Genomic DNA, 26697 nt, shown 5'->3' on the forward strand with positions numbered 1-26697 from the left:
TATTCCAGATGCCAATTTCTGATAATTATAATTAATTATTTGTTATTTCGTTCATCCTAAAAATAGCTCATGACTGTAAATTCTACCCCTCCTGTGCTCACAGTAAGCTAAAGGTTTTTACATTTTAGTTCTTTCCACATTTATAATGCAAAGAATTGCCCAAATGTTGTCATTGTCTTGTGATTTGGATAGATAATTGTTTGGGTAGATAAATAGATAATTAATATAATTAATAATTGAAATATAATTAATGATAATTGCCCTCTGGAACACACCATATGTTCTTTAGATTGATTTTAGTCATGGAAGAATTGAGCCATGTTCATCGATACCGACAGAATGTTCCTTGAGAAGGTTTGAAGGTTTGAGAATGTTCTTTAGATTGATTTTAGTCATGGAAGAATTGAGCCATGTTCATCGATACCGACAGAATGTTCCTTGAGAAGGTTTGACTATAAAAATCCAAAGTAATCCTTACTGTTTAATTATGTACTATTTGAAATTGCTCACATCTTGGCAGTTTTAATGCAAATGAATCTTATAATGCTCATGTGGGGGTTTGGAATGGTCTTCTTAACAATCTTTAGCAATCCAGGTAAGTTTATAAAACGGTCAATTTAAGCCATCCAGTCATGGCTGTATCCCTGAATAACTACTAAAATGCTACTAACTTAAAATGCTTCTTACTTTCAGTTGAAAAAAAAACAATCTTTTTTTCATTTAATTATTAGTAAAGACGGTGAATGCAATGAATAGGTTAAAAGTCAAGCCAAGAATAGAACAGCCAAGACCCAGGCTGCTTTTTCGCAGTTAAAGGTTTGGAAGAATAGGAAGATAAGTCTGCAAACCAAGGTTAGAACATTGGAAGCTACAATGATAGCAGTGGTTAAGTATGGTTCTGAAGCTTGGGAACTCCGGAAAACGGTGGAAGATATGCTAAATGTTTTTCCAGAGAAATTGCATATGTATCGTTTTGGGTGCCCGACTGACTGACCGTAACTCAAACAGTAGGCTGTACTAAAAGCGAGGTTCAACTCCCCTTTCTAGGCCTATAATAAAAGAAAAATCTAGGGCACATTCTGTGGATGAAGGATGACAGATTTCCAAAGATCGTCCTTTTCGGCCCACCGTCTAGGGCGAAGTGAAAAGCAGGTCGTCCCCGGTTGCAGTGGGAGAACGTCGTAAGGGAAGATTTAAAGGAAATGGGATCTTCCTGGAAGGGTGTAAAGAGGGAGGCTTTGAATAGATTCGAATGGAGGAGGAGCGTCTAGCTGTGTTGGCCTCAGGCGACATGATGCAGCAGTGAGCTGTTAGAAGTAGTAGTATTAATGCACAAGAATATCATTACGAATAAAAAAAGAATCTAAAACCTAAATTATGAGAGAATCAACATAGAATTGAGGTACATTAATCAACTGAATTGCCAGGGAGGGATCGTGGGGTATATAATTCGAGACACTTTTGTGGGTTCTAAGTTAAGTTTTAATTCCAATTTTAAAAATGTCATTCAAATAATTTTTGGGATTATTTCTGCTGCAATTTATTTCGCATTTCAATTGACTGTTGCATGAAATTTTGGATAAATTAAACATTCCTTTGTACAAATCTCTACGTTAATTACTGCATAATTACTACGATCATTACGACATAATTATATAATGAATTTTGACATAATTATTGACAAAAACTGTCGGCAAGAACAAGGTTACGATGAGTTACTCTCAGTCCTTCAACTCTGGCAGGATCACATTCTCTCAGGATGATGTCTACATAAACGAATGAATTCACGAATAAGGTGATTTTATATTTGAAAGGGGTATATTTTAGAAAGCTGTGATGTATTATTCTCGTATATTGTATAATCGCAGTTCGTTTGTATTTCAATTCTCATTTGGCAGGGAATAGCTGCCCTTGTGGTAATATATAACTATAATCCTGATTTTTTCGTTTGTGTCCTTTCTAATATCTTTCCTATCTTTTTGGCTACTCTCATTGCATCGACTCTCTTTCACTTTAGAAATATATTTTATTATATATATATTATTCATTATATATATTATTCTTTATCTATTTATTATTCATTATATTATATATTTATTATATGTATAATATTATATATTATTTCTTATATTCATATTTTCAATTTTTTTTTCCTGCTCTCTCCTTAAAGTAAGATGGCAGCCCCAATGTGAAACATTCCTATAATTTTCATTTATTTGGCACTACTAATTTCATCGAAACGTAAAAGAAAGTTCATAATTGCTATAATGTAAAATATCAGGCGATTAAACATTAGTTACCTCTTGAGGTAGATTCCTCTAATGGGTGTAGAGGTAGATTAGGATGATTCTTTGAGAGGATAAGCTGTTTCTTTTACTTTAGAAGTATATTTTTTTTCTGCTCTCTCCTTGGGAAACATACGAGTTCCAATGCAAAAACGTTTCTCAAATGACAATCAGCTGTACCGGGATTCACTCTAATAAACAGAACCATATTCCTAGACTTAAATGCGTGCGAACACACCAGTTAAAAAAAAAAATCAATTCAATGTATGACAGTTTTTGATTGCCCTTTTTGCTTAATGACTGTAACCAAATGACATCAATGATAATTTCAGTAAATAGATGACATTAATAAATGTTATTGAAAAATGAGAATTTATTAATATTGCTCAAGGGACAATTTAATTTTCCAAAAAAGGACAAGTTAATTTAAATTTGTTGAAGAATGTATCAGCCGAGATATGTATTTCTTGGCTTTGTAATTTGCAAATTTCATTAGACGACCTGCATTTTCTCTGTACGGACAGCTCACCAAGTTTGGCTTTTTCTAGTTTTTAATGCTTTTGTGTTTAACAAAGATAGGGATCCCTTGTATCTAAAGTAGGGTTCCCTGATCGGGAGGGTATACACCGCTGGAGAGGTGATTGTGAATTTTTGGAGTGATTTAGGAAGAGTAATTACCTAATATGGTACATATATAAAGAAGGGGGAAGGATAAGACCGATAAAAACAAAGAGGTACAGACCACAAAAACGTTTGGAAATCCCTAATGTAATGAATTGAGTTCTCTCCGGTAGTGAAGAAAGCTGAGAAGCGCTAGTAAAAAAAAAAGAAAAAAAAAAAAAAAAAAAAAAAAAAAAAAAAAAAGACAATTTAAATTTAGGTATCAAACACTTTTTAGCCTCCCTCTCCTTCTTTTTTTAAGTGGCTTTCTGTCTTCTTCTTGCGTCTTTCGAATATAAAGAATAATATCATGAATGCTTTCTCTTTTGTCCTGCTTTAAAGTCTATTTGTAATCTCTACAGCTAACAGGGAAAAGACTAAAAACAAATAAACTGAGAAGCAAAAAAGGGAGCTACTCCCCGTGGAGACATTTTCCAAGAATGAATGAGAAGAAAGACTAGAGAAATAAGAAGAAAAATAATCCCAGCTGCTGCGATGAGAGGGATTCATTTGGGCATAAAAAGTTTTAGGTTAGATTATTTATGCAAGATTTTTTTAAAGTATTAATTTGATGCAGACATATTCATGCAACAGCAATACATAGAAATTTATGAATATGAAAATTTATTTTTTGTACAATGTTAGGCTATATGTTTTTGTTTTTCTTTGTATTTTGACTTTTGCATATTTTGCAATATGCTATACTACCCATTGTCATCCTTTAAATAGCTGTAAAATGGATGTTTGGCAACGGCTCTTTTTAAACTGTCTTCCAATCTAGCTCAGGTAATAGTGGCAAGGTGAATCAGTGGAAACGCAAACCACAAAACATTTAGTAGGTTATTTGTGTTTATACCCGCTCAATTTAGTGAGCAGGTAAATTTCTTAACTTAATGCAAATATTACACATGAAATAAAATGGTAAAATGAAATCAGAAATCTGGAAAAAATTTTGCTATCTTGACTAGACTTAAGTCCCATCAATCCTTGAAGGTCTTCTAGGGGCCTCTTTCTTCGTAATGGCGTGGATGTGCCTTCCGTATGCCTCACGGTTTTCTACTAGATGTAAAAGGTTCTAGAGACGGTGAGGTATGAAGTTAACTTTCCACCTCTTTGGGAGACGACCTTGGGAGTGAGAACAGTGAATTTGGCGTTCGAAGATCAGTTTGAAATTGGTACAATAAAAAAATAGGTTTGTCTAATGGCACAAAATTAAAAAAGTAAAGAAATAAAAGTTTAAGAAAAAAAAGTAAAAAAAAAACAAGTAAATAATGAGGGCTCATTGGTAAATAACGGTGATGACGACAACCATTGGTGCTTTACAAAACATTGTTTTTAATGAAAATAAGTTTTTGTGAATATTTTTAATTAGATTTTGAATTAGATTATATTTTATTTTCATTTAGCTTGAGAGGCTCCAGCCAAAGGGCGCATTCAAGCAAAGAGTAAAACAAACTTTTAAAGAAATAAGTTTAGTTTTTGACTCTCCATTTCTTGATCAAACTCGTCTATAATTAGAAACTTTACATATTTTTCTCAAAGTAAGAATGTTTTTATTTGGGAAGTATTTTTACGTGCCAACAATGCAAAATAGTTCTAGAAAATGCCGCTGTATTGAACTGGCGTATAGTGCTACGTTTTTTTTTCTCGATGTCGAGACCTGGGGGTTTAAGCATCTTATTACATCTCGTGCTTAGGGGGCCTTTCTAACCAACGAAAATGTGTACTTCGAGTGCTTGAAAGTTTTCCGTACACCTTATTAGCACCCTTTCTCCAATAGCAGTCGCCAATAATCTCTTCTAGCTAGCCTGTGCATTTACCCCCTAAGAAATGAGAAATGCCGTTAAATGACTGAGGAACAATAAAGCCGCTGACCTATGTGGTATAGGCTCTGAGCTACTAAAATATGAAGGCTCGGCCATAATGATTGGTCTTCAGGTCCTATTCTCTACTGTTTTAGTAACAGATATTGTTCCTAAAGAATGACGGAGAGGAGTTACTGTACTCTTGCGAAAAAGAACTGACAGTAGAAGTGCCCTAACTACCTTAGGAATAACACTTATGGCTTTACCTAGGGAGTTTTATCTGAATGGTCGTAATAGTATTCGATCCTGTTGAGTTAGAGGTGCTATGAAACATTATGCAGCCCTTTGGCCAGCCAGGCCAGCCCAAACTTTTCAAAGCAATCTATTACAAGACAGAAAGCCGTGTTCATCTTAATGGTCGAGGACAATTCATATATCAGTAGGGGTTTGGCAAGGATATTCAGTCGGGGTTTGGCATGGATATTCAGTCGTGCCTGAATTTTTAAACGTTATAATAGACCCCCTATAATAAACCTCCAAAAAGATATTTATTTTGCTAACATTTTCATCCAGGGCGCTCAAATTTACGGCATAATCTAAGTCTAGAACAGTTTTCCGTTTGATTCCGTGCTCCGGTATACACTTTGCTCTGTTGGTCTAAAAACTACTGCAAATACCTGATGGAATGTCGAACAACGACATTTGGTACTAGTAACCATGCGCGTACGCAAGTTTGGGCTCAGCCAGACTCCTTGGCACCTCAATTATGCCAAAAGATATTTTCTTTTATTATTGCCTCCCTCCCTGCGAAAAAAAATTATGTGTGTTCTTCCCAGTGGTACACAGAAGCTGTTGGTGGAGCTTGACATCATTCTCCACAGTGGGTGACGCGTGATAAGAGATGTAACTCAAAGTAAGTCGGTCATCACTCCAAAAAAATAATACTCTTTTATATCCATGTTCATTTTCTGCAACCCACAAAACCAAATAAAAATCGTTTTTTCTAGAAATTATTATGAACTGCATTTTCGCTTCTATTCCCCTCCACTTTGAAGGTGAATTCAACCCATTTAACCATTTTGCTGATTTTTGAATGTGTTTATCATTTATTTTAATGTAATTATATAATAGCATTTAATATCATCTTAAGCCTTTTACTTTTCGAATGACCGTATTACAAAAAATGCAGTTTATTATAATATAAATATTTTTTTATTAAAAAATATCTATTATTATATTATCTCTATATTATCTATGATGACTATATAAGTATTCTGCTATACCTTAAGTGGAGAAAATTTGAAGCAGAAAACTTCGGACATATAATTTAGTTATATTACTCCAGAAACGAAGGTTCAGCAAAATCATCACCTGTTTTCACTCCTTTTCCAAAAATCCTGTCTACACCTATGTATATTAATAATAAAATTAATAATTGTATTAGTAACCCATCTTACAATCAACGGAAACAGACAGAGCACAAACAAGAAAACAAAAAGGGGGAAAAAGAATTGACTGTAAATACAGACAGCAGCAAACTAAATGCTAACGCTTCTATTTATAAGATAGAGGCACTGGTGGTCCAGTGTTTTACCTCATCCAAATCTCTCAGAGGCTCGATAATTTTATATTTCGCTACAATATGACGGTTTCAAACAGTTCGTGATAAGTAAGTAAGTGATGTGGTAAGTGACTCAGTCCGATAGTAACCGAAACTCTAAAAAATGGAATTTTGATAACGATTAATACATTAAAAGAATTGGCATTTATGCTGAATCCAGATATATAAAATTCCAAAAATACAATTAAGTTCAATGCTACCAATCAAAAGCTACGAGCCTGAGAAACTTTTCCTGATTTTCGAAAAAGGGAGGAAACACCCAAAAAGTCAAGTGATCTTTTTGAAAATCAAACCATCAGATTCAGTATATTAGAAAACTGTGCTGTAAAGATTTCAAGTTCTTACCTACAAAAAGGTGGAATGTTGTATCTTTTGCTAGAAGTAAAATCACGGATACGAGTTTATTTGTTTTTTCTTTTTTTTTAAGAAAAGGTGGTATTTGAATATGGCACTTGATTTAGACAGAATGATTCACTAACATTTAGTGCAATGCATATCTTTAAATCAGCTTAATATAGTAGTTAACATTTACAAAATAATTGTTTCCACTTTGGTGAGCATAAATTTCTATTTTATGTTCTGTTCTCTTCTTGTTTTTTTGGCTTGAATTTTTTTCTATTTTTTGAATTTTGGAATTATCTTCTTGCTGATTTTGCTTGTGATGCAGAAAGACCAATCGATGCTTAATTCAGTGTAATTATTAAAAAAAACTCATCTCTTCTAGGTCTTTTGTGTCTTGGCCTTGCCCTTATTCTTGTGCTTGGTGAAACAAAATTACAAGCTGGTGACGTTGGAGTTGCTGTTGGCACGGCAATAATTGCCTTTCTTTTAGCCATCAACTTGGCCTGGCTAGCATGGCAACCAAGATCCAAAAGAACTGTATACTTCATGGTAATTTTTGGTGTATATTTCGTTTCGGTTAAAGTGCTTATAGTTGATGCGACACTTTCTGGCAGAAGGTCAAGAGAGGAATGGGATAGTGTTTTGGAGGGAAGTTGGGAGCAGGAGCTGAGATTTTTTTTAATTACATTTCACGCTTGATTTAAGGTTTATGCTCCATATGCTAGTTTCAGAATGCTATTTTTCTGTTCTCATATAGTTTTACTATGTCAACGGAACAGGAAAATTTTGCTATTATTTCATAGCCGATATTCAGTTCTATCCATCTATCGAATTAAACTTTTGAAATTCGGTCTATGGGTTTTTTAAATTAAAAATATAATGAAAATTGTTAAAAAAGGACAAGTTCCCTGTTTTTGAGAAAAAGCCCTTGGTATAAAATGAATGTAGGCCGAGGAACGAAAATTTGCAAAATAAGATGAGAGCTTTCTTAACAATTCGAAAAATATTATTTACTCCCACCTAGAGGGTTATATTTTGGCACGCTGCCAAAATTGGCAGTGACACGGAAATAATCACTATTTTATTAGCCATCAACTTGGTCCCGCCAGTATGGCAACCAAAATCTAAAAGAACTGTGTAGCTCATGGTAATATATGGTTTCTCTGTGACTATTGATGCTTGTAGCTCAATTTTTTTTTTTGGGGGGGGGGAGAAGGAGTACGAAGTGGTTTTACTGGGAGAAGGAGAGGGTCTGAGACTTCAATAAGTGGATTTTTAGGTTAAAACGTCTCGGTAGGTGGAATTTTTATTCATCTTTTAATGTTTTCCGTAGGAAGCGAAAGGTTTGTAAGCTGGGGGCTCATGCCTGTACCCCCCTTGAAATGTCATGATTTAAAGATTTATCCGTAATTTATTATATTTTTAATATGATTTCGCTGGCTTTTTATGTTTTTTTTTAAATTTACAATCCAGCCCCCTTCCCCCTTCCCCCTAAGCTGATTTGAAAACTGCAACCCCTTTACTTAGATTCGTAAAACTGACGCTGTTCAATATGTCAGTCGTAGTGCAGATATGAAAGGTTTATGAATTAAAAAGAAAATAAATAAAAAATTAATGAAATAGAAAATATACTCTTTAAAAATAATTAGAAAAAGGAAATTTAGATAAGAAAATTCTAGAAAAAAAATTCACAAATTATTTGAGAAAAGAAATGCTTCTGTTATGTAAAGAAGATAGAATACAGGTACATGCCTTGAAAGGCTGCTAAGTTGGGTCTAACATGAATTGCACCAGATCTCACTCCTACTGTAATGACATACTGTCATGTCCAAACTGAAGTGGCGTGACTGACATTTTCAAAATTTCTTAGGAGTACGAATAAAGTTTCTGAAGCTTCTCGCATTAACAGTTTTTTGTTCAATAACTTCAAAATACGTATAGTTCATTTTGTACAATACATTGACTGGTAAACATAAAGTTCTTTAAAGTTTTTGAAACTTCAGATACGCCCTTCCGTTCTGGCCATTGAAGATGTATCGTGCAGATACGAATTATTGTTTTATATCTTTTATAATTATGTAATATATAGATTTTTAATATATTTTTTTTATAGAATCTTATACTTGATATAATAATTGTTTTATAAAAGAAACCAGATGAATACAACGTATTTATATGGTTGATAAATAAACATATAAATAATAAACATATAATTAACAATAACAAAAACATATAATTAAACATATAAATAAACAATAAACATATTAATTGATTTGTAAGCATATAAATGTTGAAATTCTATAAGAAAGCTAAAAACTTCATATGCCCAGTTCGCTCGGGTCACTATTTCCAGACACACAATAGTGCAAATTTTAACCTCTCCCCCTACGACAAAAAATTGAAATAAATGTCAAAATACGCCTCTCCAAATACTGCTATTGGAGGGCTCTTATGATACAAAAGCTCATTTTGGGAAAATTAGTTTTGGATATGAGAATATTTCAAAATTTGATATGCGTATAGTTGTCTTCTAGAATAGAACAGATGTAGACATAAATAACGTATTTTTCATAATCAGTTCACATATTTTACTTGCCATCCTTTATTACCTACCCTAGAAGTTACTGCCGACCCGAACCTGATACAGTAATATGTTTGCTCCCCTTTTTCTTTTCTAGTGGAATTTTTTTAGAAGCTTCTTTCTTTTTACGACTAAGCTTTGGTTTATAATTCATCCAAGAACAAATTTGTAATTTTAACTGCTCGAATTTAAGGTCTAATTGGCCTGGTACAGTTTTAAATTTGTTTGCTGATAATGGTAATTACCTAAATGTAGTTGTTAGTTTTGGAAAGTAAAGATGTTAGTACCGTTCAGGGGAGATGGGATTGGTAAAAAAAAGATTGACACTGAAACTAATTTTTATCGTTTTATATTTTTATCTCTAATATTTATTGTTTTATATTTTTTAGCTCTTTATTTTTTTTAGAATTTTTATTTGTATATTTTTACGTTTGCTGTTTTAACTTTAATCCCATTGTTTTAATTTTTCAGCTACGATATTCTGTTTCTGTACATGTCAGATGAAATTTGTTAGGAATTTGTAACCGCTCAAATTTGAGGATTAATTAATATAATAAAATTCTAAATTTATTGGTAAGTGTAGAAGCATAAGTGCAATTATTAAGTTTTGGAAAGTAAAGTTGTTAGTTCAATATAGGAGAGGTGGGTAAAAAAACAAAACTTTTAATATTTATATTCTAATTAGTTTTTTTTCAGTTTTTTATTTTGGTATTTTCACATTTTCTGATTTAACCTTAGTCCCATTGTCTTAATTCTTCAGCTACGACATTTTGTTTCTATACGTGTCTGTAAAGCTTGGATTTGAGCTTACTTATAGTTCTTAATAGTCGTTTTTCAATTAGACGTTGTGTTACCTTATTAGTACCATAATCTGGTACGCAATTGATTTACTAAGGTGGGTCGATTTACCTAGTCTATTGACTGAGGGATTGGTCTAAGACTGAATATCTATTGACTGAGGAGAGACCAATAATACACAAAAACAAGATGAAAGGGTAAGTTTATAGGAAAATGCAATGCTTTTTGGGTTTCGCGACAAAATTTGAATTTCGGTTTATCTATAGTTTTTAATAGTTATTTTCAAACTATTCCTACTACTACTAACAACTCTGCGCTGCACCGAACCGTCTGAGGCCAACTCAATCTATTTCAATCTATTCAAAGCTCCCCTCTTTAGACCCTCCCAAGAAGTATCATTTTCCTTTTAATCTTTTCTTATGGCCTCTTCCACGCCATTTGGGACGGACTGCTTTTCGCTTGGCCCTAGAGGGTTGGCCGAAAATGAGGATATGTGGTACTCTATCATCCTTAATCCGCAAAAAGTGTCCCAGGCATTTCAACTTTTCTTTCATTATAGCTAGGTATCAAGTTTTGGCATGCTCATGCACAACGGAAAACACTCGGGAAATAAATTCCGTTGTTGGATTTTTATATCCAGTTGACTCGAAACCAAAAGTAATAATAGGGATAAAAAAACGTTAAACAATGTTTTTGTTATCTAAGTTTTTGTAAGTAGCTTTGTGATTTTTGTGGGTAATTCTAGATGGCGTTAAGTGTTTTTTCTTCTCTCAAAGAAGAGATTGAGTTTTCTCTCGGTTAGGTTAGGATTTTCTACGCTCTTGGGTTTTGCACCCCTTACTATTCCTGATTATTCCTTACTATTCCTTATTCATATCATATATCCCTTATATAGTAGGTTTTACAAAACATATTATTTGAAATACGGGTAATCAGAAGGATACCGCAAAGAATCCATAGACAATTCTTACGGAAAACATTTAACAAATCCTCCATCTTTTGGAGCGTCCACGTTACCAAACCCTATTGACCACTGTCATCACTGTTGCTTCTAGTATTCTAATCTTGCTTCCTATTCTTCCAAACTTTTTCAGTTGTGAGAAAACACCCGGACCTTGGCTATTCTACTTTTAACGTTTTCACGGCATCCACCATCTTTTCTAATAATATACAGTCTCTCCCAATGTGGTCTCCAATTACGAAAATAAAGCAGAAACCAACTCTTTATCAAAATATAAGAGCCTTCCATGCAGGGAAACACAGGAGACCACATGGAGGTCATGAATCGTAGGCAAATAAAAAAACGTTCGTATGGAACGTTAGAATCGTAAGGAACGTTACTTTATGAGATTAGATGAGATGATATGGGTTTTATTTTCAACTAATAATTACATCATACTTAACTGGCACTTACCACATTTTAAATATTATTATCAACCAAACGTAGAAAATGGTAAGAACGTGTGCTGCTTTATTAAGCCACTATTGTGGCTTAATAAATCCTACAAAACACCCCCCCCCCCAAAAAAAAACAAACAATAATCAGATATACTCAATTCCGACCTAACAAAAATTTTAATTTAATTTTAAACTGAAACTGGTTTTCCGACTCTAACGTTCTCCGAGAAACCATTCCACAAATTAACTGCATAATTTCTAATTATAAAACTAGATCGACTCGTACTCCTTACAATGATGTAAACTATTGAATATTTGCAGAACAAGAATGAAAAAAGTTTTAAAAAAATTAAGTATTTTAAAAATTAAGTTTTTTAAAAATCTACTCGATTTGCTCCAATCATATTCCAATTTCGTCGGTTTTTCCATGAAATTCCATTGCAAGTCTTTAATTGGCGGTCAGGCTCTTTCTCAACATTATCAAACAAACGAAGCAGCAGATTGACCTGCGATAAACAGACTTAAAAAAAACATAGCTAATTCATAGAATTATCAAACAAATGCTAAATAAAAATAAAACCAAGGCAAGCGAATCCCACTAAAAGGGATAAATCATTACCGCACAATATAATCAATGGGACATCGGGTGCCCGAGAAGGTTGTGTTAAGTTTTTGCAGAGAGCAGCCAAAATACGAAAACACACGTGTTAAGTCTTTGCAGAGAGCAGCCAAAATACGAAAAAACACGTGTTAAGTCTTTGCAGAGAGCAGCCAAAATACGAAAAAACACGTGTTAAGTCTTTGCAGAGAGCAGCCAAAATATGAAAACACACGTGTTAAGTCTCTGCAGAGAGCAGCCAAAATATGAAAACACACGTGTTAAGTCTTTGCAGAGAGCAGCCAAAATACGAAAACACACGTGTTAAGTCTTTGCAGAGAGCAGTCAAAATACGAAAACACACGTGTTAAGTCTCTGCAGAGAGCAGCCAAAATATGAAAACACACGTGTTAAGTCTTTGCAGAGAGCAGCCAAAATACGAAAACACACGTGTTAAGTCTTTGCAGAGAGCAGCCAAAATACGAAAACATACGTGTTAAGCCTTTGTAGAGTCGGGCAGAATAGCATGATCAGCAGCATAATTCACAACTCTTGGGTTCAATAAATTATAAAAGCTGTATCATAAAACAAAAAGAAAGAAGTTGCAAGTAAGACCGTTTAGAATACCAACCAGATGCAAATGATCTACATGGTCAAAGTCTTTGTGCAAGGTCGTAGGTCCTTTAGGCTACTAAACAGCTTCAAATGATCTACATTGTCGAACTTTTTGTGTAAAATCACAGGTCGTATAACTATGATCGTTTAGAATACGAACCGGATGCGAATGACATATGGTCAAAGGCTTTGTGTAAGGTCTTTAAGTGAGGTCGTTTAGACTAACAAGCAGCTTCAAATAATTTATGTGGTCAAACTCTTTGTATAAAATCGTAGGTTGTTTAAGTAAGGTCGTTAGAATACCAACCAGATGCAAGCGATTTATATAATCAAGAACTTTTCAAACAGTTCGTGGTAACGAACTGTAAGTAAGGAGCGACCCGGCTCAATGGTAACCGAAACTCTAGAAAACGGGTTACTGATACCAATAGATACATCAAAAGAATCAGATTTCAATGCTGATTTCAAATATATAAGTTTCATCAAGTTTAGTGCAACCCATCAAAGGTTAAGCGCCTGAGAAAATTTGGCTGTTTTTCAAAAAAGGGGGAAAGAACCCCTAAGTACAAGTAAGCCTTTCTGAAAATCATACAATTAGTTTCCAATTCTTATATATAATTAATTTCGATGCTTCATGCTCCTATCAAAAAAAAGATGAAATTTTGCATTTTTTGAATGGGTAAATATCACTGATTCGTGTTTATTTGTTTGTTTGTTTGTTTTTTTTTTTTCCCAGGGGTGATTGTATCGACCCAGTGGTTCTAGAATATCGCGGGGGGGGGCTCATTCGAAGGGCAATTAAAATTTCTAGTTCTCTTTTTCAGTGACCAAAAAAAATGGAGGGCAATTAGTCCCCCTTCCACACTCATTTTTTCCCTAAAGTCACCCGATCAAAATTTTGAGATAGCCATTTTGTTCACCATGTTTGAAAATATGATAAATATGTCTTTTAGGGTGACTTAATCCCCAGAAGTTCCCAGAGGGAGGGCTAAAAGTTATGAACTTTACCCAATGTTAACATATTGTTTTGTTTTTTGGTATGTATACACATGTTTTCAGGTGTTTTTTTTTTCGCTTAGTGGTAGGTAGGGGTGGGTCGGGGGTTATGTTGGAGGATCTGTTCATGAAGGAAGTTTTCATGGGGGAAGGGAAATTGCCATGAAGGGGGCGCCGGACTTGCCAGCATTATTTATTGGTTATTGGGAAGTATACAACCATTTTCAGGAAGGATTTTTTCTGGAGGGGGGGGGCTAGAGGAGGGAGTTACTCTGGAGAATATTTCCGTGGAGGATGTTTCTTTGGGGGAAGGGACAGTTCTATGAAGGGGGCGCCGGATTTCCAAGCATTATTTAAGAAACGATCAGAAATTAAATAAAAAAAAAACAAGTTTTTTCAACTGAAATGTAAGAAGGAATATTAGAACTTAAAACGAACAGAAATTATAACGTATGTGAGGGGGTTCTCCCCAAGTCAGTACCTCGCTCTTTACGCTACAGTTTTTTTTTAGTGCTTTCAAAAGAGCTATCTATTCTAATTAAACGGCCTGTGTGACTCAGGGGTTTCTGAATCAAAATTTTTTTTAACTTTTAACGTAAAGAGCGTGGTATTGACTAAGGGGAGAACCCCTTCATATAAGTAATAACATATACGTAATAAAAAAAACAATAAAAAAACAAGCGATACGGCTCAATAGTAATCCAAACTTTTAAAAACGGAATTTTGATGTCAATAAATATATCAAAAGAATGTGTTTATAATGCTGATTCTAAATATTTGAATTTTATTAAGTTTAGTATTACTCATCAAAGGCTACGAGCCTCAGAAAATTTACTCGATTTTTTAAAGAGGGGGGAAACATCCCCTACAAGTGAAAGAATATTAATGAAAATCACACCGTCAGATTCAGCGTATCAGAAAACCCTATTACATAGGTTTCAAGCTTATATCTGCAAAAATCTGCAACTTTGTATTTTTTGCCAGAAGAAAAATATACGAATATAGAAGTTAGTTACGTAAGTTAATTTGTAAAGACATCCATTTAGCAAAAGAAAAGTAAAATTTTTATACAAATAAAAGCTGCATTAACTAAAAAACGATCAGAAATTAAATAAAAAAAACAAGTTTTTTAAACTGAAAGTAAGGAGCGACATTAAAACTTAAAACGAACAGAAATTATTCCGTATATGAAAGGGGCTGTCCCCTCCTCAACGCCTCGCTCTTTACGCTAAAGTTTGACTCTGTCTCACAACTTTATTTTTTAAAACAATAAAAAACTTTAGCGTAAAGAGCGAGGCGTTGAGGAGGGGACAGCCCCTTTCATATACGGAATAATTTCTGTTCGTTTTAAGTTTTAATGTCGCTCCTTACTTTCAGTTTAAAAAACTTGTTTTTTTTATTTAATTTGGAAGATAAAATGAGGTGGTTCAGGCTACTAAGCAGCTTTGACTGATTTGCCTAGTCAAACACTTTTTTTAAGGTCGTAGGTCACTTAAGTAAGGTCGTTTAGAATGCCACGCAGTTTCAAATGAGGTACACCCGCTTTGAGCACGTCAGCAGAACAAAAACAGACATATGTTGAGAGCAGCCAAAATACTCAGTAACAACATGAAGAATAGAAGTGGCAAATTCTGCTGAAAGGTGTTTCTTATAAACAACTGGCTACTATTAATATATAAAAGAACGTTCTAGACAAAATAACAACAGATGCTTGGCCGTTTTGACATAGTTGAAGTCACTCTATGGGACTTTTGACTTTCATTTCCATAATAAAGAAAAAATATAAACTTTCACAGATATAAATCATCGCACTAGGGATTAATTACATAAACATTCCTAAAGGCATCCTAAATTAATAATAATAATAATAACAAAACCTAAATAAATATTTCTAGAAGCATCCTAGACTAGTTAAAATAATAATGAAAAAAGAAAAAAAAACGAAAAAAAGACAATCACATTCTCTCAAACACCCTCATGGTAATAACCACCACCCAAATACAACTCCATCCACCCCCACCCCTTCAACTCGCACTTCCCTCCAGTCCTATAACCCACTCAAATCCCCCCCAACCAAAAAACTAATTCGCCAATAAATACTCGTGAATTATCTGTTTTAGTCGTGGGACGAAAATTACCTGTGTTATTAGAATGACGCAGGAGGTTTTTCTATGTGGGAACTAAGGTAGCTGCCATTAAAGAATCAGAAAGTGTCCCATGATTAAAAGTATGGAGAAAACAATTGCAAGAAAGGGAGAGACAATCACAGTATAATTTTGTAGATGGTTTTGAAGACAGACAATTAGGACTTCTAACTGATAGTAGTAAACTGAAGAATTGACCTTGTAAAGGCACGAGATTTCACTTTTTATTATTTTTATTTTGATAATAAAGAACTTCACGACCACTTCTGAAACAAATTGATGACCTGACCTGTCTTTTAAAAGCAGGAGGAAGAAAGAATGACTATTTAGCTGGGAATGCCAACGATAACTATGTTCGGTGGGAGTAGCTATGGTTTTCCCGACTGACCTCTTCTCCGCTTGAACGGCCTGGGAAATATACAATCGTGTGTCTGAGTCAAACTGAAGTCCCTAAAAATTTCAGATCCAGGGTATATTTCCCTCTGCTTTCAGTTCTCTTGCTCGTATGTTAATGTGATTATGAAATATTTAACCCTTATTTAGTATAAATCAGCGCTAGGAAAGTTTTTCAGTATTGAAAATTAAAATCGTAGTTTCAAGGCCTTCTCGTGTGACTTAGCAATTCTAACTCCTATCCTCTACGCTATGTCTAAATAGTTATTAGAATAATTCTTTCGAAGTTCGATCATAGAGAGCCTTTGAATTAGGAAAGGTGTCTACTGATGGAGAAAGATGGTAGAATTTTGCCACTAGGTGCAATAAGTGGCCTTAAATAAGATCTTAAACGAACAAATAAACGTTATAATGGGGATAAGCGTATTTATTAGACAGTGAAAACAGATACAAAAATCTGTATATTTCGACCACATTCACAGCGGTCGTCAGCAGAAACACTGCAGTATTAAAATTAAAGCTATCATATCTATGCAGAACAAAATAATAACTTCCAGTTCATTCACTAGATTTGTTTGAGAGAGTTAAAAAAAACTTGGTTTATCCAAAGTCTTGAGTTGTAATTTTTTTCTTTGATATTACCTAACTGTAAGTTGAATTTTTAATGGAGGGGGCAAAATCTTCTTCTTCTTCTAATTGCAAAAGGAATGTTTTTGAATGGGCAGTGTGGTCTTGGAGAAAAAAAAAACCTAATTGAAGGTGTTATGTCGAAAATACGTCGCATATATGGAGAGATGTGTTTTTTAGACTGTGTGGTCTTGGATAAAAAAAATACCAAATTGAAGGTATTACTTCGAATATACGTCGTAGATTTGGAGAGCTGATTTTTTAGGCAGCGTGGCCTTGAAAAAAAAATACCTAATTGAAGGTATTACGTCAAAAATACGTCGTGTATATAGGGAGATGTGTTTTAGGCAGTGTGGTCTCGGAGAAAAAAAAAATGCCCAATTGAAGGTATTACGTCGAAAATAAGTAAATTATTCATACTATAGTATGTCGTTTCAATATTATTTTTTTTTATAGGTACCACTAGTTCCATTGATACCCTGTTTGAGCATTCTGATCAATATATACCTGATGATGCGGCTATCGACTGCTACTTGGATTCGGTTTGGAGTTTGGATGGTAGTTGGTAAGATTTTATTTATGATCAATAGGTTAAACAAGTATAGAGGCAATATACAAATACCGCCGAATTTTTTCGTTATCTCGGAGTATACGGGGCATTCGGGTAACCCCCAAGGATACGACCCTGGCTTTTACATAGATATTTTTCGAAAAACTAAATACATCTTCTCTCCTCTCAGTGGCATTAGATTTTGAAACTTCCAAATAGGTAGCCTATATAAAATTCGACTTCAAATGTGACACACCATTATTTCTACTTTAGATAATTACAATTTATTTAAAATATTACTTTTATTTTAATATATGAGCTAGTCAGTGGTTTTGTACTATTTTACTTGTACAAGTTAATTTCACCTGGACAAAAGTGATCCATAGCGCAAAGAGGACGTCCTTTGGTCATAGGAAATCCAATGCTACAGTTGTTAATTTATTATCCAAACTCCTTTCTTTTTCCCAATAATACCAAAAACAACACCACTTTGAATACCACATCATTGATGTTTAATATGAGTTGATCATTTCATGGCACCTTAACTAGAACCCTTCTAAAAAGCGGCGGTGCTGATCTCAGTTTAGTGGCCCTTCAACCAGGAAGTACAATGGGGGGCTGGGGCCAGCCATCCTGTGCTTTCGCAGACCCTTCCTGCTTACCTGCCCCAGAATTCTCCAGTTACCTATTTAAAGCTGTATCGACTCAGGCTGAGCTTACGGAGTCACGCCACTGACCCCAATCCCAAACCAATTAACTGGCTACGCCAGGGATCGAACCCGAGCCCCTTGGACAAAGAATTGTCAAACCTGTGCGCCAGCCACTTAGCCATAACGCTTTTCTTGGTATAAACCTACCATGTATCATACTTCAGGATGGTAACCTTGTAATCTCTATTAAAATTATCTTATTGATTTTCTTCCAACCTCCTTTAGCTATCCTTACGGAATCCTGTCCTTTCCCTTAGCTATTCTATCTAACGGAAGTAAGGCTCATATTTATTTTAGAGGAAGATAAAAGTTTATTCAATTAATCTACTCTATTCTCTTAAGTCAGTTTTTTTTTTGCCAAATAAGGTTATTTTTATCTAAGATCGTCGTATATCCAATGCTCATTAAAGTTCACTGGCTATAGTTTTTCCTAGCTTCAAATTGTATTTACCATCCCTTCCTTCAATCCCAAAAATTCTACTTTCCAAAGTTTTTATCAGTAATTGTATGTCCCTTGACAGCCTTTTCTCACCGTCTTTCTCTTTTAATGCAATTAGAAAGGTTTCCACTTGTCGCCATGAATTTTTCTTTCGTTTTTTTGGATATTGACTAGTAATGACGTTTTCCTTTTTCTAATTTTATTGCAAAATTTTATTTTCTATCTTTTTATTTTAAGTTTGAAAAGTGTTAGCATGTTAAAAAACTATTTTCTCAAATGGAATTGTGAGACAGTTGGTTTGAAAGTTTTTATTTGTTTCAGCGGAAATGTACGTTAAGAAGAAAACTAGAAAATGTAGCTTAATATGACGTTTAAAATTCTTTAATATATGTATATATATATATATATATATATATATATATATATATATATATATATATATATATATATATATATATATATATATATATATATATATATATATATATATATATGTATATATATATGTATATATATATATATATATATATATATATATATATATATATATATATATATATATATATATATATATATATATATATATATATATATATATATATATATTAATATATATAAATATATAAATATATATATATATATATTAATATATATAAATATATAAATATATATATATATATATATATATATATATATATATATATATATATATATATATATATATATATATATATATTTATATATTTATATATATAATAAAACTCCTTTCATTAAAGATTATTGCCGCTTGTCAAATTTTCAAACCAACGATTAATGTCACTTGTTTAAAGAGAATGTAATTCGCTTGATCATAAAAATTATAAATAAATTCAGTCAGGTTCAAAACCCTACAAGTTTATTATATGAGAGAAAAAGATGGGGTTTTGCCAATATCCATTCGTATAGAAGGGATTCTGGTCCCTTTGGTATGTTTGCATAAGGGGGTAGGGCCTTTCGCCCTACCTTTTGAGGATACAGGGGGCGAGGGGGCGCCCCCCCCCTAGCGTCGTCTAAAGTAGTGTAATTTACTTAATTAACTCAAGAGTGCCGCAATTAAACTTGCTCCTAACGCAAGTTTATCGGATCAACCTATTTTGCGCCCCCCCCCCCCTAAATTTCTTTTATCGGATCAACCTATTTTGCCCCGCCCCTAAAAAAATCCTAGATCCGCCCCTGCATTAAATATATGAGGATTTGGATTCAGATTCGAGCTAATTGTCTTCCAATTTATGGTGAGGTTGTAAGGAAAATGAGGGAAGGTCCGGAGGCCGAGTGTAGTTGCTTGAGATGTGGTGAAATTGGCTATGGGTTGGGTCATTTCCTCCTCTGGTCTGAGCAGCTTTCTCATTTAAAGGGATCAATTATCCAAGAAGGGGAAGATAGGCTACTTCGTGAGTTAATGAGGTCTAGGTCTCCCTGTTATATTGTGGCAGTCGGAAATTTTGTATTGAAGGGAAAGATGTAAAATGGAGTGTAGTTTTTATTTAGTATTTGTCTTTTTTGTATATGGCTTTAAATGGCTGTTAAATACAGATTATTATTATTGTGCATACTGTGTTTGTGCGGCTATCATTTTAAAATAACGAAGAGATAGGTGAGTTTTTACACGTGGGAAGACATGAATTGTCCCCTGGCTTGTCGTATTTTTGACGGGAATATTCTAGATGGTGAATGATTCACTATTTTCATGATAATTATATTGCGTGAGAGGCTTTTGAATTAAATGGTGCGACAAATAGCTTACAACTTTATGGGAATCTTGAATAGTGTTCCGGTCTATGCTTATTAATTGATGTATACATACATTAAGCGTAATCAAGGGGCATCATTCATGGTGCCCCAAAATATGGTTATCTATAATTACCAAAATATGGTATTTATTTTCTAACGAATTGTCGAGAAAATATGTAAATGCCCTCTTTGCTTTGAGGTTTTAGTATTACCAGATCCAGCTAATTACATTTTTTGTCGATCAGTTGCATCCAAGCTCCTTTGGAAATTTAATAACAGAGGCTTAACTAGCATAAGACCTTGCTAGTTAAGAGGCTTAACTAGCATAAGAAATTATAGCAAAGGCCTTGTCAAATTTTCAATAAACAACATAGTGTCATCAGTAGCGCCAGATCATTTTCTGAATGTTGTTAAAACATTGTCATTGAGAATAGGAATGGGCGCTAGTAAGGTAAAGGCCATGGTTTCCTTCCTGTCTGGGTATAGGAAAGCCAGTTTGTATCAAATCTCACATCTTATACAAACATAGCTTATAAAAGCCGTGCAATGTTTTATTTGCCCCTTGGTGTTCTATAGACTTGTTGTTAATAATTGTGCCGTGTTGCACATATTGACTTATTGTTCGACATATTGCATATATGTGTCATGTGGCACATGTTGACGTTGGCATATTGACTTGAATTCTTTTTTTTTTTGTCTTATTATTTCTTGACTTTTATGCCCAGTTTCCCAATGTAATCGGGTATATTCGTATCCATTGGGGGTATTGGGATTAAATTGTTCTTTGTATACTGTTAATCTATCTCTACCTACCTATTTGGATGTCAAGCTAGCAACCAGTACTCTAGGAGGAATTTAGCCATATGGGGGCTTAAAAAACATATTTTATAAAATGATGGAAGGCTCTGATCTTAGCTGAAAAATAAGAGTTCTCAATGATATAAAACGGTTGTGGGATTTGTAGGTGGGAGTTTAAAAAAATCAGTTTAGGGAGTCAATTTATTAGGATGAAGGGCTAAATGTAAATTTTGCTCTTATACCGATATCATTGGGAGTATCGGGGCTTCCATCCCGATATCACTGTGAAGTTCTGCATAAACTGCTTATTTGGAAGTCATATTGGCCACAAATATTGGGAATGTAAAATGCTAATCTAGAAATCAAGTAAACGGAATATGTGACCATATTAGGCAATCTATTCGGGAATATAGCTGGTTTATATATATATATATATATATATATATATATATATATATATATATATATATATATATATATATATATATATATATATATATATATATATATATATATAAAAAAGTTATGTATAAGTTAGTTCGATTACGGCCATTCGATTCCCAATCAAGGTTCCAAATCTGATACCGATTTATAACTCTTGAGTAATGACTGTCTCAAGCAGGCAAGTGCGCAAAAGATGGACTTCATCTTTGATATCGTACAAAGGTGAAGCCCATCCCTTGTTATGAGACCCATAACTGAATCTCAGCTATGGAATGATTGCGAAATTACAAAATAGCATACCAAACTTGTACAGGAAACATGAAACCTTAATAAACATAAAAATATAAACATAAACATATACCTTAATGGGTAATTTGAATAAATTAACGTTTCGTAAGACTGCTTATTTAGAGTGCTGCTTGGTTTTTTCCCGGGAGTTTGTGTATTTTGGGCTTTTATTTTGCTTTTGTTTTGGGTATTACTGCTAGAATTCTTCGGAGTTTCGTCGCTTTCGTTTTTGAACAATGGATGCTTAGCTGGGAACCGCTTTGATATTGTAAGTACTAACCTTTTTCAGCTTTTTGTAGTGGTTTGTACCGTTAAAATAGTTATTGAAAAATTAGACGTGATACGCAGGGATGTACGCATGGGGAGCCTTAGGATCACGCCTTTCCGAAATCCCAAATTTTATTGAGTTTCTGGACTCTTCTTATTCAAATTATCAAATAAAACCAGTTTTTTGTTACTGTTTGCCTCCATAAATATTTTATCCCCCCCCCCCCGGTAAAGTCTTTGCGTATGGACCTGGTGACATGTTTGGTTATTATTTCCGTACGTACCTGGTGATGTGTTTTGGTTATTATTTCTCATTAAAATGTACAGATTTAAGATTGTGAATTTTGTTTTTTGAAGTTGCTGGATTGAAAACTGTCAGAAGTAAGGACAAGTTTTATAAAAGAACTATTTTATATAAATGGTTTACTCTCTATCTTTCTCATTAAAGGAAGCTTAAGATCAGCTTGACAGCTTTTAATTTGATATCTCCAAGTCTAATAATAACAGAACAAAACAGAAATAAAAACCCTGAAAAAGAACAATCTCTTAACATTCCACAATAATCGTCATTTCCCTTTACATTCTTATCACAATATTTTACATTTAATCCAATCCTTAATGTCCTGCTAAAATTAGGCTTTAATTTCCTACATATTTTCTTACGGGCTTACTAACATTGTTTCATACTTTTTAATATACTAATTTAATAAGTCTCTATTCCATTTAAATAGCATCTGATCTAAAATCTGTGCTAAACAATATACAAAATTCTCATACCTGTTAATTCATAAATATCCGCATGAAAGTAACGACAAACGACAAGCCGTTTTGACATGCACTGTATTCTCTCCAGGGCTTCCACTATCCCCGAATTTTCGGGGATTTCCCCGAAAATCGATTTGTCTCCCCGAAAAGAAATTTGGTTCCCCGTATCCCCGAAAATCACCCAACCACGGTGCCTAGCAAACATTATGCGACTATCCCTAGCAAACATTACTTTACATACCATAATTTTTCCCTACCCTCTTCTCCGTTAATTTTTGTCTCCTGTGTTGCTTTGCATAAGAACCAGACCGACACAATTTAAGTATAGACGGTTCTTCATTTGTTCACAAAAGTATCATTTTCCTGCATTTAGATTAAACCATTGCGAATGCAGTGTTTCAAATACTATGAGATTCTTGCATTTACACCATTCATGGTCAAGACAATCTTGAAAAAATTAGCCAAGAATTATATTTGAAGTTGTTTAACGGAACGTTCAGTATGATTTTGGTTTTGAAATTGAACTTCTAAAGAAGGGGAATTGTTTTGAAAGCCAAATCATAAGTTTAAATTTAGTTTTCTTCTGCTATTTTCGGTTTGGGACATACTGTATTAATGTTTAATACTTAATGATTGAACGCATAATGTATTGAAGGAATTGATCTTTTTGACAGGAATTCTTACCATTTAAATTTTTGTTTCATTCGATGTGTAAAATTTAAGTTCTTTTCTTTTTTTATCTGAGAATTGTAATTGTCATACCACCTTTTATCCTCAAACGTATTGACCCAGCACTCCCCTCACAATTATTATTCTGGTCCCTTCACCCGTGTAGTATTTTCAGTGGGTGTTATATTTTAAACTACAGTCTTAGGAACTTTTTACGGTTTTGCAAAGCTGTTAGTCAGGCGAAAAAATTTTTACGGAAAATACATTCTGCTCAAAGTCAGGATAGCCAAATAAATTTGTTTAAATATTTAGGTCTATCCTTACGACTTCTAATGCTTGAAAAATTAGTAACCGTGTATGAAGGCTTATTCTGAGAAAGAAACAAAAGAATTAAAGAAATTATGGTATAATTTATCTCTTCTTAAGACAAATTCGTAAATGTATTCTTCTTACCATAAAAAATGTACCACCCCCTCCCCCTCCTAATGAGAAAAGAAATTGCTATAGACTGTACAAGGTCGGGGAATATGGGATTTAAACGGAAGTGGCCCCAAAAATATTATTCATAAAAAAATTTACATTACAGCTGAAAGTAAAAATTTGGTTATTAGGCTCATATTGTATTCTTGTCAACTTTTACATTATTTTCGGAATTATTTATCACGAACTGTTGGTTAATAATGCCAAATAACGTTAGTGTCAAGAACAAGAATAAGTGATTTTTGTATAGTTTGTAGCCTATAGATATCATGTCCAGGCATTAGAAGGGCTGATATAAAAATGAGACTGCAATAACTACTATATTTGAAATATGGATGGCCGCAGGGTTGATGGGAGAGTTGGGGGTTAATCGGTAACTATATAGTGATTATGAGGTAACCAAAATAAAGGAAAGTGTAGTAGAAACAACCAATGAAAAAACTGTATGTTCTGAGGGAGCATTTTTGGCAGGGGGGGGGCTGGCTATTTTCCATGGGTAATTTTAGCGGGGGTACTTTCCGTGGGGGATATTTTCCGCGGACGTACTTTCCACGGGTGGTATTTTCCACGGGAGTACTTTCTGAAGGGGGTGTTTTTGTGAGGGGGGGGGGTATTTTCCTTTTTTTTCGAAGGGGATTTCTGGGGGAGGGGGTAAACACTTAAGTAGAGAGCTATCTTATACTCCGGACGGGGCACCATATATGGGCATAGAACCACGTGGTTTATGGTTTTTGTCAGTGAGAATGAAAAAACAGTATTTTTCTCACTTGAAAAACAGGAATTTTGTCACATTTATGGATGTTTTTATGGTTTTTGTCAGTGATAATGAAAAAACAGGAATTTTGTCACATTTATGTCTGTTTTTATGGTTTTTGTCAGTGAGAATGAAAAAACAGGAATTTTGTCATATTTATGGATGTTTTCTTGGATGGTTATGTGTGTTGGTCGATTTATTTGATGTTTTTCATGGATGGTTATGGATGTTTTTATGGTTTTTGTCAGTGAGAATTTGAAAAACAGGAACTTTCTCACATTTATGTCTGTTTTTATGGTTTTTGTCAGTGAGAATGGAAAAACAGGAACTTTCTCACTTTGATGGATTATTGAGTCTAATGTGGGACCGGGCAATGACACTTCCTTCTTGTTGTTGCTCGATGCAAATGTTATGATCCAGAAATAGTATTTGTTGTTGTTGCTCGAGCCAAATGTTATGAGTTTCCAGGAAACCGTTAGATCACGTGTTTCCTTCTCAGCCAATCAGAGGGCTTGCTTACATAACAATTCGACCTTGAGATTTCGTATATAACGGGCATGCAATGTGATTCAATTATCAGAAAGTATTTTGACGCAATGGATAAATTTGATGAATTAGGAGCCATGGCAACTTCAATTTACCATGTAAGCTCCGTTTTTATTTTCAAAATAAAATTATTTTCCTTGGTCACCCTCCAGTATATTTAGGTAAGTACCCCCCCCCCTCAAACCTAACCACCTTGCAATCTTTATACTCGATGGAAAACGTAAAATATATTCTTTTACCCTCGAAACCTACCCCCCCCCATTGTTTTACAACCAAATTCTCGCAAAAAGAAATAATTCTCATTTCGTTAAATTCCTTCCTTCTATATTTCCAGCTAAAGCGACCCCTGACTTCTCTCAATTTCTAATGAAAATGCCGGTCTGTTTTGACACAAGACTCCAGTGCGTGGTTAAAATTAGCAGTCACCCCTTTCCATCTGTGTTTACAAACGCGGTGGCCAAAGTCAAAGGAACTATTCTTCCGTCAAAATTATAACACTATGATGCAATAATTAAGCACAGACGTAAGGCTCTATTTTGTAGGACTGAAATGGTTTATTTTCAAATTAAGGTATAACAACATATTTAGGACATTATGTAAAAGGGAGGAGAAGGGACAACGCCTCACTTCTACCAGCTTCGTTGTGAGTAAATTATGTAATTTACTGCTTCAATCTCTTTTTACGTATTCAAACTGAATGTTCGTATAACAACGCTTTGAATTATTCCTCAGAAAATTGACCCCTCCAAATATTTACTCAGAGGGGCGGGTACTGAAATGTAAATCATTACTTATTTGCCCATCATTTTCACAGTTTTCAAGTTGGGATCTTTGAACACACTCCCTCCTTCTCAGTTTATTCTATGAAAGTGAGCTGTATGTGTTAGAGTTTCAGAAACATTACATATTTATTTAATTTAAACACTTTTTTTTTCAGATATAATAATGTTTGGTGTGATTGACACAGAATATATTGGTCTGAAATATTCCTCAACTGGCATTATTTTCGAAGCAGTTTTCTTACTCATAGACAATCAACGACGTGAAATTCATTGCTATAAATGGAACACCAGATACAATATGTATAAGTACGAGAAAAACAGATGGAGTCCAACACTGAATTTTATAAATCGAAATGGCTTTTACGCTAAAACCATACGACCACCTAATGAAAATGGCTGTGAAATAAAACATATACAAGAGGAAATTCAGGAAATATGCAGTTTTTTTGGTGTGAAAGCTGTTTATGTTAAGAGAAACGTGCCAACTGATAAACTCTTACTAGAAAAATTTGATAAAAACATAGCATTATTCAATTTAGAAGACTTCAAATGTGAGAAATACCTGCATTCAG

At 34.0% G+C, this 26697-nt stretch overlaps 1 protein-coding gene across 5 annotated transcripts in view; it reads left to right on the top strand.

Moving 5' to 3' along the window:
- The window catches only part of LOC148949214 (cationic amino acid transporter 3-like), a 125167-nt gene that overhangs the window by 69391 nt on the left and 29079 nt on the right, over positions 1-26697 (top strand). For all 5 annotated transcript variants that reach the window (XM_089093263.1, XM_089093261.1, XM_089093260.1 and 2 more), the window contains exons 11-12: positions 7096-7262; positions 17320-17428. In XM_089093263.1, the coding sequence (XP_088949389.1) occupies positions 7096-7262; positions 17320-17428 (276 nt within the window). The remainder of the gene's footprint in view (positions 1-7095; positions 7263-17319; positions 17429-26697) is intronic.

Source organism: Artemia sp. Qi Xiang Cuo, chromosome 8, assembly GCF_049724085.1.
Source record: "Artemia sp. Qi Xiang Cuo chromosome 8, ASM4972408v1, whole genome shotgun sequence".
NCBI classification, from domain to species: Eukaryota; Metazoa; Arthropoda; class Branchiopoda; order Anostraca; family Artemiidae; genus Artemia; species Artemia sp. Qi Xiang Cuo.